This window comes from Haliotis rubra, unplaced genomic scaffold (assembly GCF_003918875.1).
Source record: "Haliotis rubra isolate DU_JTF1 unplaced genomic scaffold, ASM391887v1 Scf295, whole genome shotgun sequence".
Lineage (NCBI taxonomy): Eukaryota > Metazoa > Mollusca > Gastropoda > Lepetellida > Haliotidae > Haliotis > Haliotis rubra.
Genome location: NW_025766963.1, coordinates 65,584 through 79,824, shown reverse-complemented (window position 1 = coordinate 79,824; position 14,241 = coordinate 65,584). Strand labels below are relative to the sequence as shown.

At 38.7% G+C, this 14,241-nt stretch overlaps 1 protein-coding gene across 2 annotated transcripts in view; it reads right to left on the bottom strand.

Moving 5' to 3' along the window:
- Positions 1–14,241, bottom strand: part of LOC124282190 (phosducin-like protein) — a 74,647-nt gene that overhangs the window by 11,101 nt on the left and 49,305 nt on the right. For both annotated transcript variants that reach the window (XM_046718156.1, XM_046718155.1), the window contains exon 6: positions 4,496–4,609. In XM_046718156.1, the coding sequence (XP_046574112.1) occupies positions 4,496–4,609 (114 nt within the window). The remainder of the gene's footprint in view (positions 1–4,495; positions 4,610–14,241) is intronic.

The window sequence follows — 14,241 nt, the reverse complement described above, 5'->3', positions numbered from 1 at the left end:
TCAGTACCGGTATTCGTTATTAATTGCGTGAAATTGATGTCAAATGGGTGCGGGTGTTGTTCACATCAAGATACACACTCAAACCAGCTAATTGTTTATCTACTCAGGACATTATTTAAATGGTAAAATCAGTCATTTTATTTTCTGTCGAAAGAGCTTCAAATTCTGACAGATAAACCGAAACCTTTTAACATATGTTATATTTGGGATATAAAAGTGGAAGTTGCGGTGGCTGAGCGGGTTAGGCGGCTGACTTTGTGTGCTGGCGATTAGGTGCCTGACTCTGAGGGTGTGGGTTCGAATCCCGGATGGGACTCAACCAAAAACAGTACTAGAATTTGTACTTTAATAAGAAAGTGTTACATTTGACCACGTTCTAAATGGCATTGTTTAATCGAAGCCTTTTATACAATTAATAGAAATTAGGTGAGATATATATACTAATCAACATACCACTGTCTCTTTCTCTGACGTCGCAAAATATATAAAACAAGACTTGATTTCAACTAAAATGTAGAATTTTCAGTAATTTCATTAAACTTGAACATACATGCATACACATAGCCATCCAATTCGCTATTACATTACCAAAACTTATCCGGTTACGGTGTGGAACTTTGAACTGGATTAGTTTGGTCCATAGTGAACAAAACATCATGAAAATATAGTGTCCGTATTCACAGCAAATTCTCTCCAAGCAAACTGAGTTACAATGACCTAGTATTAAGCATAGCCAAGTTATGTCCAATTATCTTTATGCGTGTATGATGTCTCCGTCGTCGTTTGACTTCATAAAGGAAAATCTATTTTTGACATTTATTGCAAGTAATTTTTAGTGTGTAACGCTATACATAAGCACAAAATGTAACGCTATACATAAGCACACAAACCCATTTCATATATACTTAAGTCATTCAGATATCAGGCAGTATTTTGTTGGCTCTCACTTTCTGTAAAGATGATAAATTTAAAAAAATCGTCACACAGTGCTTTTATCTGTGCACGATAAAAAGCGGAGAAATTGGCTGTTTTTTAATGCACAACAAAATTTCAGACAAAATTTAGCAGTGTCTATTTTTCATACCGCAGAAGTATTTGCACTTGAGTATACACCATCGGATAGGAAATTTAATATTCTACATTCTGTGTAATTTTACAGTTGTAGATAGAGAATTTTTTTCGTCCAGCACTGGGTCTAAGTTTTCAGATCTTATGAAAATGTGCATCAGAAAAAAACCTTGGCATCCAGAGGGTTAAATTGGGTTGGATGTCATAAACATAGAAACCAGAGAACATATTCTACTAGCAATAGGAAAATGCTCATTCCATCAAAAGCAATCTCCATGACACAAAGTTGGTTGATAATTCCAGTATGGCACAAACTTTTCAAAATTGTTGTCAAAAGCTATCCTGCGATTGTGGCCCTAGTTTTGTTGGGAGCAGTCTTACAAGATATGAAAGCTGTTCTCTGTGTCATTTGTGAGGCTTGCACTAAGTGTAGGAGTTGATCAGGATGATCCACAGTTGTACTTAGAGTGACTGACTGACTGACTGAGTTTGGTTTTACGCCGCTTTTAGCAATATTCCAGCAACATCAAGGCGGGGGACACCAGAAATGGGCTTCACACTTTGTACCCATGTGGGGATTCGAACCCGGGTCTTCAGCGTGACGAGCCAACGCTTTAACCACTAGGCTACCCCACCGCCCCTGTACTTAGAGTGAGTGAGTGAGTTAGAATTTAACGTCACCTCGCCAATATTTCAGCCATATAGTGACGAAGTTGTACTTAGAGCAGGTATGGAATAATGTCTATGGTCTGGTTGTTTCAGAGCTCAATCTTGGCTACAAATGCTACATATTGCTGTCATGACCCTAGTCCACATCATCAGTGCATGTTTGAAATAAAAACTTTGGTCTTGCGTTGTTTAATTTATATATACGATACTAGGGCGCATATAACTGCAGCATATGGCACCATTTGGTGTTTTGACACAGTGTGATTTCAAGTCTCAAATTATGAAAACGTAATTTCATTGTTGGTAACAGTTTTTGCACCTTCAGCATTGTTTTCACTCCAGTAAAACATTAAACATATATTATAAAAATGCAGTGATAATTTAAAGTAAATATGTATATTAAAGTAACTTATGACAAACTGGATTGGAAAATTTGAGATGCTCCTGCTCATGCTTACTTCTGGCTCTCTGATGGTGTTACCTGTATGGACAAGGAATGTGGATACAGTGGAAGCTAATATACCAAAATAGTTCTTGGAACAGTTAGTTCAAATGAATGAAGTTTTGCAGTCAAACAACTTCAGAGGAATCAGACGCCATTTGCCATTGCAAGTCAAAGAAAGAATGTGAAGTTTTTAACTTGCAGTATGTAGTGTGAGGACAAGAAATTACTTATGTTCAATTCTATGAAGAAATTGGAATAAAATAAATTGGTCATGTTATGGCTGAAATATTGCCAATGTGACCTATAATTTTAACTCACTCACTCTTAATGGCATGACTACATTTACACAGATGTTAATTATCATTAGGGCCCTGATTCTCATATTGCGATATATTGCAATAATTTAAGAGATATTGCAATACATATTGTGATATATTGCAATAATTTAAGAGATATTGCAATACATATTGTGATATATTGCAATGATTTAAGAGATATTGCAATACATATTGTGATATATTGCAATGATTTAAGAGATATTGCAATACATATTGTGATATATTGCAATGATTTAAGAATAATATATATTGTGATATATTGCAATAATTTAAGAGATATTGCAATACATATTGTGATATATTGCAATAATTTAAGAGATATTACAATACATATTGTGATATATTGCAATGATTTAAGAGATATTGCAATACATATTGTGATATATTGCAATAATTTAAGAGATATTGCAATACATATTGTGATATATTGCAATGATTTAAGAGATATTGCAATACATATTGTGATATATTGCAATGATTTAAGAGATATGGCAGGCAATACATATTGTGATATATTGCAATGATTTAAGAGATATTGCAATACATATTGTGATATATTGCAATGATTTAAGAGATATGGCAGGCAATACATATTGTGATATATTGCAATAATTTAAGAGATATTGCAATACATATTGTGATATATTAACTGGAAGGTTTCTGCCCAAGTGCATACATCATAAATTCATAATAGCTCTCTGTGTGTGACATCATCTTCTTAGTTGCTGTTACACCATACCTTCAGGCTCCCCGTCTACATTGTGTATGGCTGTATGCCAATGGTTTACAGATATATAAAAAATTATATAGAGCCTTAACGTAGAATGTTTAATTGAAGTACTGTATTGCAACAAAGTTTTGCGAACATAATGATAAAGGTAATAGTATAACATGATTTTCATGATCAGTGTTGTTTGCTTCAACAGAATGCTCTTCAATGCAGTATGTAATTATTGTTACTGTTTGTCAGTGATTCATTCAGATTCAGCTCCAATATAAACATGTGTTAACATGAAACATTGCAAAATGAAACAAAAACATGATTTAGATGAACTACTTGAGGTCAAAACCTCATGTGACCTCCAATAACTAAAATCCTTGACAAGAATGTCATTATACAGTGGTACAAAATATATATGATTTTGGCCTTTTTGATAAATTGATAACATACGTCCCATTATACAACAAACAAAATGGTCACTCAGAGCCCGAAGCTCTACTAATAAATTCAAATAAAAGATTGGTTAAATCTTTGAAGGACATTTAGAAGTGGAATGCATAAGAAAAGCAAGATTTATGGATGTCAACTTCTTTATTGTGAATAGCACGGAGTGTATGCTTGCTCCTTTATGACTTGATGAAGGAATGAGTGAACATACATTCCGATACATTGTGTTATCCACAACAAGAAGTTGGCATATTTAAATCTTGCTTTTCTTAAAAGATTGGTCCGTTTGAGGCCACTTAATTCCTCCAAATGGTCATGTATGAAACCATTCAAATCCACAAAGTTTAAAGCATTTGGTAGAATATTGGGAACTTTTGGGGCCACTTATAAAGATACTTCCACTTATAAAATGTTACATGAAAACAACAGAAATTAAAGTATATTTTGCACTTTTAGAGCACATTTTGTTGCCATAGAAATCATGGGCAGATCATTCAAAGGGAGCTAACTCTGAATGACCAAAAATATTGCAGAATAATTGTATCGCGAGACACTGTACTGGTATATACCGGTTTACCGGTAATATTGCACAGCCCTATTCATCATATTCTACCAAAACAAATAGAAAAAGGTATTTGTACAATTTCAGCTGTTTGGGTTCTGTACATTCAGAGAAAAATATAAACACATTTAAATCCCACTTTGCTGCTATATATCATATCAATGTTTCTGAATGTTCAATTCCCTAATCTCACATGAAACCATATCAGTTTCATGGAGCATTGATAAAACACTTGTCATACTTACAAAGTTTCCACTCAGAGTGGCAGCTGATGCCTGAATTTTGCAAAATTTCACCCTTGGATACTCTTGTGCTAAACACATCAAACAACCATTCATTGCCTCACAAGCTTGAGAATTCTGTAAAAGAGGGAAAAAATCAACAACCAGTGGAATAAAAAATTCACATTTATTGCTTTTTATGTGTATTGCTGGAAAACCAATGAGATATTATTCGATTCACGTCAATAGCTTATAGTAAAAACAAATAAACAGAGTTCTGGCTCAGAAGCCACTGAATACCTTTTGTACATGTCCTTGATTGATGTTTGGAACATAGAACATCAGGACACAGTTATAACACACAAACCTTATTACAACCTCACAAAGAAATGTCTCTCTCAAGAATCAATGAATATTAATTTAATTACAGTTTTTGTTTCATGCCATAATGATAGTACACGCATATCTTAAATGAATTAGACACTATACACTTATACACTACATATCCTCTATAAATAAACTAATTTCAATAACTGACATGACAAAGTGTTTAACAGCCTTATTTGCTATTTCTGAAGAAAATAAAAGGTTCAGGTTTTATCCTTCAACATCCCAAATGATCAAAAGGCACCAATGTACCACAAGACTGATGTGTAAAGCAAGTTTTACTAAGACGTAGTCAGTGACTTGGGAGTTCTGCTCGGGAACACTACCTTCATTTTCAGTGCAAGTCCAATTTGATGTCATGGAAAGATACAGGTAATTAAATAAACATAAATCTCCAAAAGGTATGAGTTTAGCAAGTTTCACCATGAAATAGTCATTCGGTTTGACAGTCCTGCACCAGAGAAGGTTGCTTGCTTGGTTTGTTGCTTAACCCCCTAAGCCAAGTTTTTTTTCATGCACACAGTTTCATAAGATTTGAAAAGTGATCATTGTGAGAGTATTGAGCTCGTGTGGTCCTGGATCTGCATATGGCTATAAAATGACCAAAAAAATGTAGAATATTCAATTTCATATCCATTGGTATAATAAATACAAGTGCAACTACCTCGGCAGTTTGAAAAATAGACACTGCTAAATGGTGTCCAATTTTTTTGTTATGTGTTAAAAAACAGTAAATATCTCCTCTTTTTATCGTGCACCGAGAAAAGCACTGTGCTATGATTTTTTTAATTTGGCATCTTTACGGAAAGTGTGAGCGAAGAAAATACATCCTGATATCTGAATGACATAAGTGCATATGAAATGGGTTTGTGTGCTTATGCATACCATTATACGCTCAACGTTAAAAATGACTTGCAATAAATGTCGAAAAAGGAACAATTACATGTATTGTTAGTAATTGTTAGTAAACTTACCTCTGGATTATTCTCTAGCCTTATTCCTGTGGATTCACAGAATACATACAGAAAATCAAAAGAAATTTTAACACTAAGTCATAGCTATTCCTAGTGGTATACCTAATCTACCCCTGAGTTATCTCCCTTGATCCTGACGTCACTGTATTGTTCTCCTAGAACCCTTCATAATTTTTCTAAAAAACAACCCATCAATGACATCTTCTAAGGATAAATTCGCGGGGAGGACACAGGGTGGGAACTACTCCCCATAATCCAGAGGTAAGTTTACTGACAATTACTAACAATACATGTAATTGTTCCTAATTATAACGTAAACATTCCCTCTGGATTATGGTAGCCTGAATCCCAAGTAAGGAAGGAGGGTTACCCCTGGAAGATACTACCCTCTATACCACTAACTGAGAGTTGATTACTCAACCTCCTAAGAATAACTATGACTTAGTCAGAGATAAATAATTTATCTCCAGTTTGGTCAGTAGCAGTGAGGGAATACATTCCCAGAGATGGAGAGTCTTCTAACTGCCTATAGTTATGGTTGATATGATAGATATCATGATTATCCTAATCCATATTGGTAGGAATTATATAATTCCTAACTCCTTAAATCCTTCATTATGCTAGATTCCTATGAATATATCATGATTCTATTTGAATCCCGAATTGTGTCATTAAACCTAATATTCCTTAAACTTAAAACGCCACTTCCGGTAATTATGACATCACTTCCTGTTTGATGACCTCACTCCCGGTTCCTAGAGACAATCTCTATGATGTAATACTAATTAGTTTGGGTGACGTCACTTCCGGTTGTATGACGTCACTTCCGGTTAACTATCATTAGACTATAATTGTGTTCAACTCAACCTTAGGTAACCACCTTGAGCTCATAATCATATTCTAACGTGAAGCCATGAACCATAGCTCAGAAGTTAGAACTCCGTCCATATTGTGCTCGGTTAGGTGATATATGTAAATGTAAATTCTCTTACCATGTCAACTTGTCTTGCCCCTTGACCAGTATCCATCCATCATCATTCCGAGTGGACCCTCAGACAGTCCCAGGCACCATCTCTCATCCATCCTGAAGATGTAGATCTCTCACACGCACGCATGCACACACACACACACACAAAGGGGCAGTCAGGCGGAGGCAAGTTGCTGAGACGCTACTAATGGTCCTAATGAATGTAAACCTTCAATAGAGGGAGCAACATCCCTGAGGTAAAATTGGATAAAGGTATTAGGAGATTTCCATTGACAACTAGACACAACTTGTTCTAATGGAACTGACGGACAAGCCGCTAAGGATGAAGCTAGGGCTCTAATTTCATGGGGGGAGAATTTAAGATCAATTAAGTCTTGATTCTGATACCTATAAGCAAAGCATATAGTCTTTCTGAGCCATGAAGATATGGTATTCTTGGATATCTCCGAGTCTACATTTGTTTTACATGAAACAAACAGTCTGCGACGATTTCGTCTAAACGTCGAAGTACGCTGAATGTACCAGCGCAAGGCAGGTATGGGACACAAAAGTCTAGTCCTATCCGATCTAGAGGTAGAGATAGGAAGCTGAGGTATATGATATATCCTATGTCCCAAAGGACCTCAAGCTGAAATTTGATTCTTGGCAATGAACTCCGGCACAGTTCTAAAAGTTATCTGTTTATATCCTTCCGAAAAAAGTGATGGATTTAAAGTCAATAGCATGTAATTCCGACACTCTGGAAGCTGTTGCAAATGCCAAAAGAAAAGCCGTCTTAAATGCCAGATACTTTAGAGAAGCATCCTGCATAGGCTCATAAGGAGATTTTTGAAGAGATTGAAGTACTAACGTTAAATCCAACTTAGGAAATATCGTTGGAGACGATATATCCTTAATCTGAAAAGATCTGATCATTTTGTGAAGCGATGTATCCGAGCCCATAGATAAACCTTGAACATCCATTACTGAAGCAATAGCTGATCGATATCCCTCAATAGTACTATGCTTCAAATGTTTCTGTTCTCTAAGGAACAAGATAAAATCCGCTATCATTGGAATGGTGACAGGTACATCCAAGATTCCACACTCTTGTCTCCACTGGATGAATCGTCGCCACTTAGCGTCGTACAAGGCAGCTGTGGAAGGTCTAAAGGATTCTGAAATAGCTCTGGTAGCTTCAACCGTAAATCCCTGATTCCTGAGTGACCTTGAGATAGCTTCCATACGTGTAGCGCAAGTTGCCTGACATTCTTGTGAACTTTGTTGGACTTGATTAGATTGTGCCACAACGGAAGACATAGTGGTTTGTCCACCAATAGTTGTAGTAGGGTGGGAAACCAAGGTCTGGCAGGCCACGCTGGTGCCACTAGATAAACTAGGCAGTCGTGTTGTTGAATTTTTAACAGAACCTCTGGGATTAGTTTGAACGGAGGAAACGCATAGGCTATCATCCCCTCCCATGATATGGATAGGGCGTCGACTGCCCATGCCAATGGATCCAGTACTGGACTCACAAACGTTGGTATCCGAAAATTCCTGGAAGTCGCAAATAAATCTATGTTTGGAATTTCCCACTTCTGTCCTATTAAATCAAATGCCTCTTCCTTGAGAGTCCATTCGGTCGAGATCACTCTGTCCTGTCGGATAATGAAACCGCTAGGATATTCTTCCCACCTGGAATGTGGCGCGCTCTGATTAAACAATTTATAGCGTCCACTGCTTGATACAGATCCTGAGTGATCCCGAGGAGCTGTTGAGATTTGGTACCTCCCTGTTTGTTGATGTATGCCACTACCGTAGAATTGTCCGACACTAACATGAGACTCTTCCTGCCCGTACAAGCGATTCCCCAAGCAACGAATCACTTTCAACAGTGCTAACATCTCCCGACAGTTTATATGCAGATTCACCTCTGACAGATTCCACACACCTTGAATTTGCCAAATGTCCATGTGTGCACCCCAACCCGTGTTCGAGGCATCCACATAAAGTGTCAGATCCGGTAAACGAGGATGTAATGAAACTCCTGAGAGATGCTAGAAGGGACATCCATGAACGAACTGATGCAGTTGGCGTCTGTAACATATTGGTTATCTTGGTTGATATTTCCACCCAACGATCCTGAGGAGTATAAATACAGCCTGCTCTTGAGTCCAAGATTGCTCCCAGAAACTTGATTCTCGTAGAAGGGACCAGTTCTGACTTGGTAGGATGAACTATTAGACCCAGATGTGTAAACACGTGGATTATAAAGTTGGTTTGCTTCATGAGAACCGCTGTCACCACATTCCTTGCCAAGAACTCGTCCAGATAGCCGTGTATCGCAATCCTTCATTGATGAAGAAAAGCCAGAATCGGGGGAGATTATTTTTGTGAACAACCACGGCGCTAGAGATATCCCGAACGGCAGCACCCTGAACTGAAACCTGCGACAGTTCACCGCAAATCTTAGGTATTTGCGAGATCTTGGATGAATAGGGATATGAAGATACGCATCCTTTAGATGTATACTTATAAACTTGGAATCCTGACGAATCAAGGTGCGTAGGTTTGCAATTGATTCCATCCTGAACTTTGGCGGTTTCCTAAAAAATAGCTTGTTCAACACTTTCAAGTCTATTATTATGTGCATTGGTCCGAATCTTTCTTGGGGACTAGGAATACCGGTGAATAAAACCCGCATGTCTGATCCCCTGGAGGAAGTTCTATGATTGCCCGTTTCTCCAGTAGCTGATTTATTGCTAAGTTTGCCCCCGCTAAACGCTGGCCTTGAAGACAAAACCAACGGCCCTCTGGAAAACAAGTTACTGGAGGTTGCTTGTGCCAAGGAAGAATAAACCCCCTGCTCACTACAGACAGGACCCACTCGTCTGATGTTATTAGTTTCCAATTGTCTAAGTATTGGGCCAATCTGCCCCCTACTGGAGATTGTGTCACCGGACGTACAAATTCCAAATCCAATAACATTTCGAGGGACGTTTCCAATTCGTAAGGAACAGAACGCTGAACAGTGAAACTTGAGTCAATATTTCTTGGAAGTTGATCTTGATCCACGAAAAGATCTACCTCCCCTACCTCTACCCCTAGATGAGGATGAGCCTCTAGTAACAGCCACATTTGTAGAATGCGCTCTTGAATCTGAAGCCCGATCAAAGGCAGATCTCTGAAAGTTCTGACTACAACTTGATGAAGATTGAGTAGAACGAGACGTAACACTGGAACCTCTTCTAGATCTAGTGTCAGCCCTTCCTCTATTTTGGAATAAAAGAGCCGACGCCAAACAAGTTCCTCGACGTCAAGGCATCTCTAGCTTCATTAGCCTGTTGACATTGTCCATTAAAGGTGTTATCCGATTCCAAGGGTTGGTGCAATAGAAAATCCCTTGAAACATCCGGTAAATTCCTCACTGAATTTAGCCGCTGTATCCGCTCAATAACTGTAAGTCGTCCCAATATATTCACTTGAGTCGCCATCGCATCGGCTAGGACTGATACACTACATCCAGAAAAGAATCCTCTAACGCCACCTCTTGAGCAGTCATGGAAATCAAAGTGTCTTTCTTAACTCCCGTATAATCTTGAAACACCGGTGGGAGCAAAACACGAACTCCTGCAGAAAACCAGTTTGAATAAGATAGGGTATCAATCAACAAACGGGCTGCCATATCCAATTCCTTACAATTCTTGAAGGTACAGACGTGCATATTCACGAGAGCCTCTAGCATCCTGTAACTGTGTAAAGTCCTTGTCTAAACTTGGTTGATTGGCTAGGATAACACGATCATGAATGGAATAAATGGGTTTATGAGAAACCGTAGGCAAAGAATTCAAGTTTGTAGCCTTAGAGAGGCCTAAGTTGTAATTCTCCAACACTTTCTTAAGTGATGATGAATGTGGTAATGACAGCCTGGGCATCCGTTCCGGGGGAAGGCAACCTGATAATCCGAGTTCCACAGGAATATCTATCTCCTGTTCGTCTGACGGTGGTGGTAGAGTATTAGGATAAAGTCTGTGCAAAAGTTCCAGCTTTTCTTTAAATGACCAGCCCGGCTTAAAATCTTATGCTGACATGTCCATAGGTTGTACCGTCAACAAGCCTTCTTTCATGGAAAACTCCGGGATGTGAAAAAGGATACACCGATGAATCTTCCTGATCTGTCACATCAGACACTAAAGGAATTAAGGGCGGATTGTCAAAATAACCTTGCGGGTCCGTAGCCATGTCCTCTGAACCGCTAGGCCCGTGCAAATAAGACTGCTGGGTTGATACACCGTTATCCATAGCAGCCGACCCAGTGGCCTGGCTTGAGCCGGGGCGGGAATCATGTGCCGTCTGAGCCGAGTCAGACCCGTGAAACCCTAGCCGCCTGGTCTCCCCGTGGGAGAAGGTAGCAGGCTGTATGCAACAGGGAGCAGCCACGGATGACTGGAGCCCTGGGGGTGTGGCCTGAGCCACGGTCACCCCGGATTCAGAGCCGGCTGGGCCGACTCCATCCCCGTCACTTGAAGCCCTAGGCTTCTCCCCCTGAGGGGACCGGCCTCCTACGTACGCCAGGGTGTGATAACCGCTTTTCCCAGTCATTGCATCCCTGGTTTCCGTAGGAAGGGACTTTGGCTCCCGGCTCTTGCCATCGACCACCAAGCCCCTCACGGCTGTCTGCCGTCTTGCCGGGTAATACAGGATCTTCCAAATGTTTTGACAGGCGATCAAATTTTTCGTCATTCCTCATCTCCATATCCTGTACAGATTTATCCATGGCCGCCTGGATATCAGATTTAAATCCCGCCAAAAGTTCTGAGAACGCAGCTTTATCCAACTGGGGAAAAACAGCAATGCGATTGAATATTAAATGGAATGCGATGTGTAACTGACCTATATATGAAGACTTGAAGACTTGATTTGAAATGAAAATTTCACTCCATTCTCTGCACGTCATGCATGTGGACCATACAGAAAAATTATGAAGGGTTCTAGGAGAACAATACAGTGACGTCAGGATCAAGGGCGATAACTCAGGGGTAGATTAGGTATACCACTAGGAATAGCTATGACTTAGTGTTAAAATTTCTTTTGATTTTCCGTATGTATTCTGTGAATCCACAGGAATAAGGCTACGATAATCCAGAGGGAATGTTTACGTTATAATTTGGATTTTCTTCTATGATGTCAAACGACGACAGAGAGGTCATACGCATGTAAAGATAAGGGGACATAACTCCGCTATGCTTAATACTATGTCAATGTAACTCGGCTCACTTGGATAGAATTTGTTGTGGATAAGAACGCTATACTTTCGTTATGTTTTGTACGCTGTGAACCAAACTATTCCAACATAAAGTTCCTCAATGTGAGCACATTTTGGTAGTTGCACAATTTATACAAAACGATGACAATGTACTACATGAGAAAGCACGTAATAGGAATTTGGATGGCCCTATCCGATATGTAAATTAGTTCTTAGATTCTCATATTATCCTGTTTGTGTAGATGTATTTTGACTAATTTTGCATCATTATTAACAGAGTACTAGCCATATCATCAAATGTAATAAAATTACTGAAAATAATAAAACATGTAGTTGACGTCATTGCTTGTTTTATGCATTTTGCGACGTCAGAAAAAAACGACATTGGTATGTTGATTAGTATATATCTCACCTCATTTCCATTAATTGTATAAAAGGTCTCGGCTTCTATGTCAGAATTTAACAGTCTTTAGGCAAAACATAAAATGAATGATTTTACCATTTAAATAGTGTCCTGAACATATCAACAGGGATTTACATGGACTCCTGTATTTGAGGGTTCCTTGGACTCATGCTCTTAATTTTCAGGGGTCCTGGACAACAAAATGGGGGTCCCAGATACGTAAATATTATTATTGATACCGTTATTGTATTGTGTATCATAATCATCACATTGTTAATTAAATTGCAAATAATACCATAACCCAGCTAGTAGCAAACTTAGTGATAACTTATTGTCACTTGATTGGAATCTTTACAAAAAGTATTTCGACTTCTTCTGAGTCCCTGTGGACGCGATAAATAAATTTTGTTGTGTCCATTGTCAATATTTATGCGTATAGGACGCAGAAATTCTTTTCCTGTAAATCCCTGTATCAACAAATAGACGTTATGACTGCGTATCTTATTGAGAGCAACACACGCATATGTTTGGCATGAATTTAACGTAAATGAAAAATAATATTTCACAACACCCGAATATTTTTTAGAATTTTCCCAAAATGTGCGCGCACTAAAACTACAAGGGCTACGGCTTTCAAACGTTGCATACTTTGTGTCTATGCATGTTTCTACACAGTAGCATCGTCAAATGTGCCTGTGTTTATATGATGGCCGCCATATTGGGCCGCTACTTTTGGGCAAAGTTGTCTTCAAAACTTTCCGCGGGCTTCTTTGCCATTGTGTGCCAAACTAAACTTAGCACATACAACAGTTTAAGCGCTTGTTCTGAAGTGGCCTTTGGTTGTTGAACATTTTCTGTTCTTGGTCCTATGTCAAAAGTCGCGTGATCGTGACCATATTGGATTGAAGATGTTTCTCGAAATGTGCAGAGTTTGTTGGGTAGGCATTTTTACAAGAAGCCATAACTCTGAATGTATGAACTGCAGAACGCTGTAAATGTGCAGATATACAACATATACCTCAAATATTAATGCCCATAAGCTATGTTGCGATATCTTGATTAGCTACGGATATCTAGATGTTTGCTTCTGTTGTTTATTTTGTACTAAAATGTATTTTCAAAAATCGCGGCATCATTACTTTGCGAACTATGCAGCTAGAATCTGGCAGTCGCGTGAGTAACTAAGTGTGTTGAACATTTTTGTTCTTGGGTGCATGTCAAAATGTGTATTGCTTGGCGGCCATATTGGATTTCGTCAGATTCTGATGATACTACATTCTAAACAGCATAGCTGCTCAAGTTCTGCACAGAAGGCAGTAAAACTTGGCAGTATGCATCAACAGAAGATGCTTAACATTTCGTGTTCTTACATGCATATCAAAAGTTTGATCGTTTATCGGCCATATGGCGTTGAAAATTGCACAAATGCAGGGAAAAGGAAAAAACTGTTTGAGGAGCGTTGCCCCAAATGAAAGAAAAGAGTACCAAACAAACTCACCCACAACTCCAGGCTGAACACGCTAAATATGACGCAAAACAGACTTTCAGCTCACGTACCAGTCATCATAAATAATGCTTACATTCAAAACCCAAAGCTTTGTTTATAATTATCTAGCTAATTTTCTTCATAAGTATGCAAAAAGATAGTTTTTGTATGGAACTATTAGAATATGGATGTAACACTATCCGACCGACCGACCTAAAACCATCTGACCGACAGGCCATCAAACAACTAAAGGAAGACCCAGACATCGTCGGTGTCCCAGCAGACAA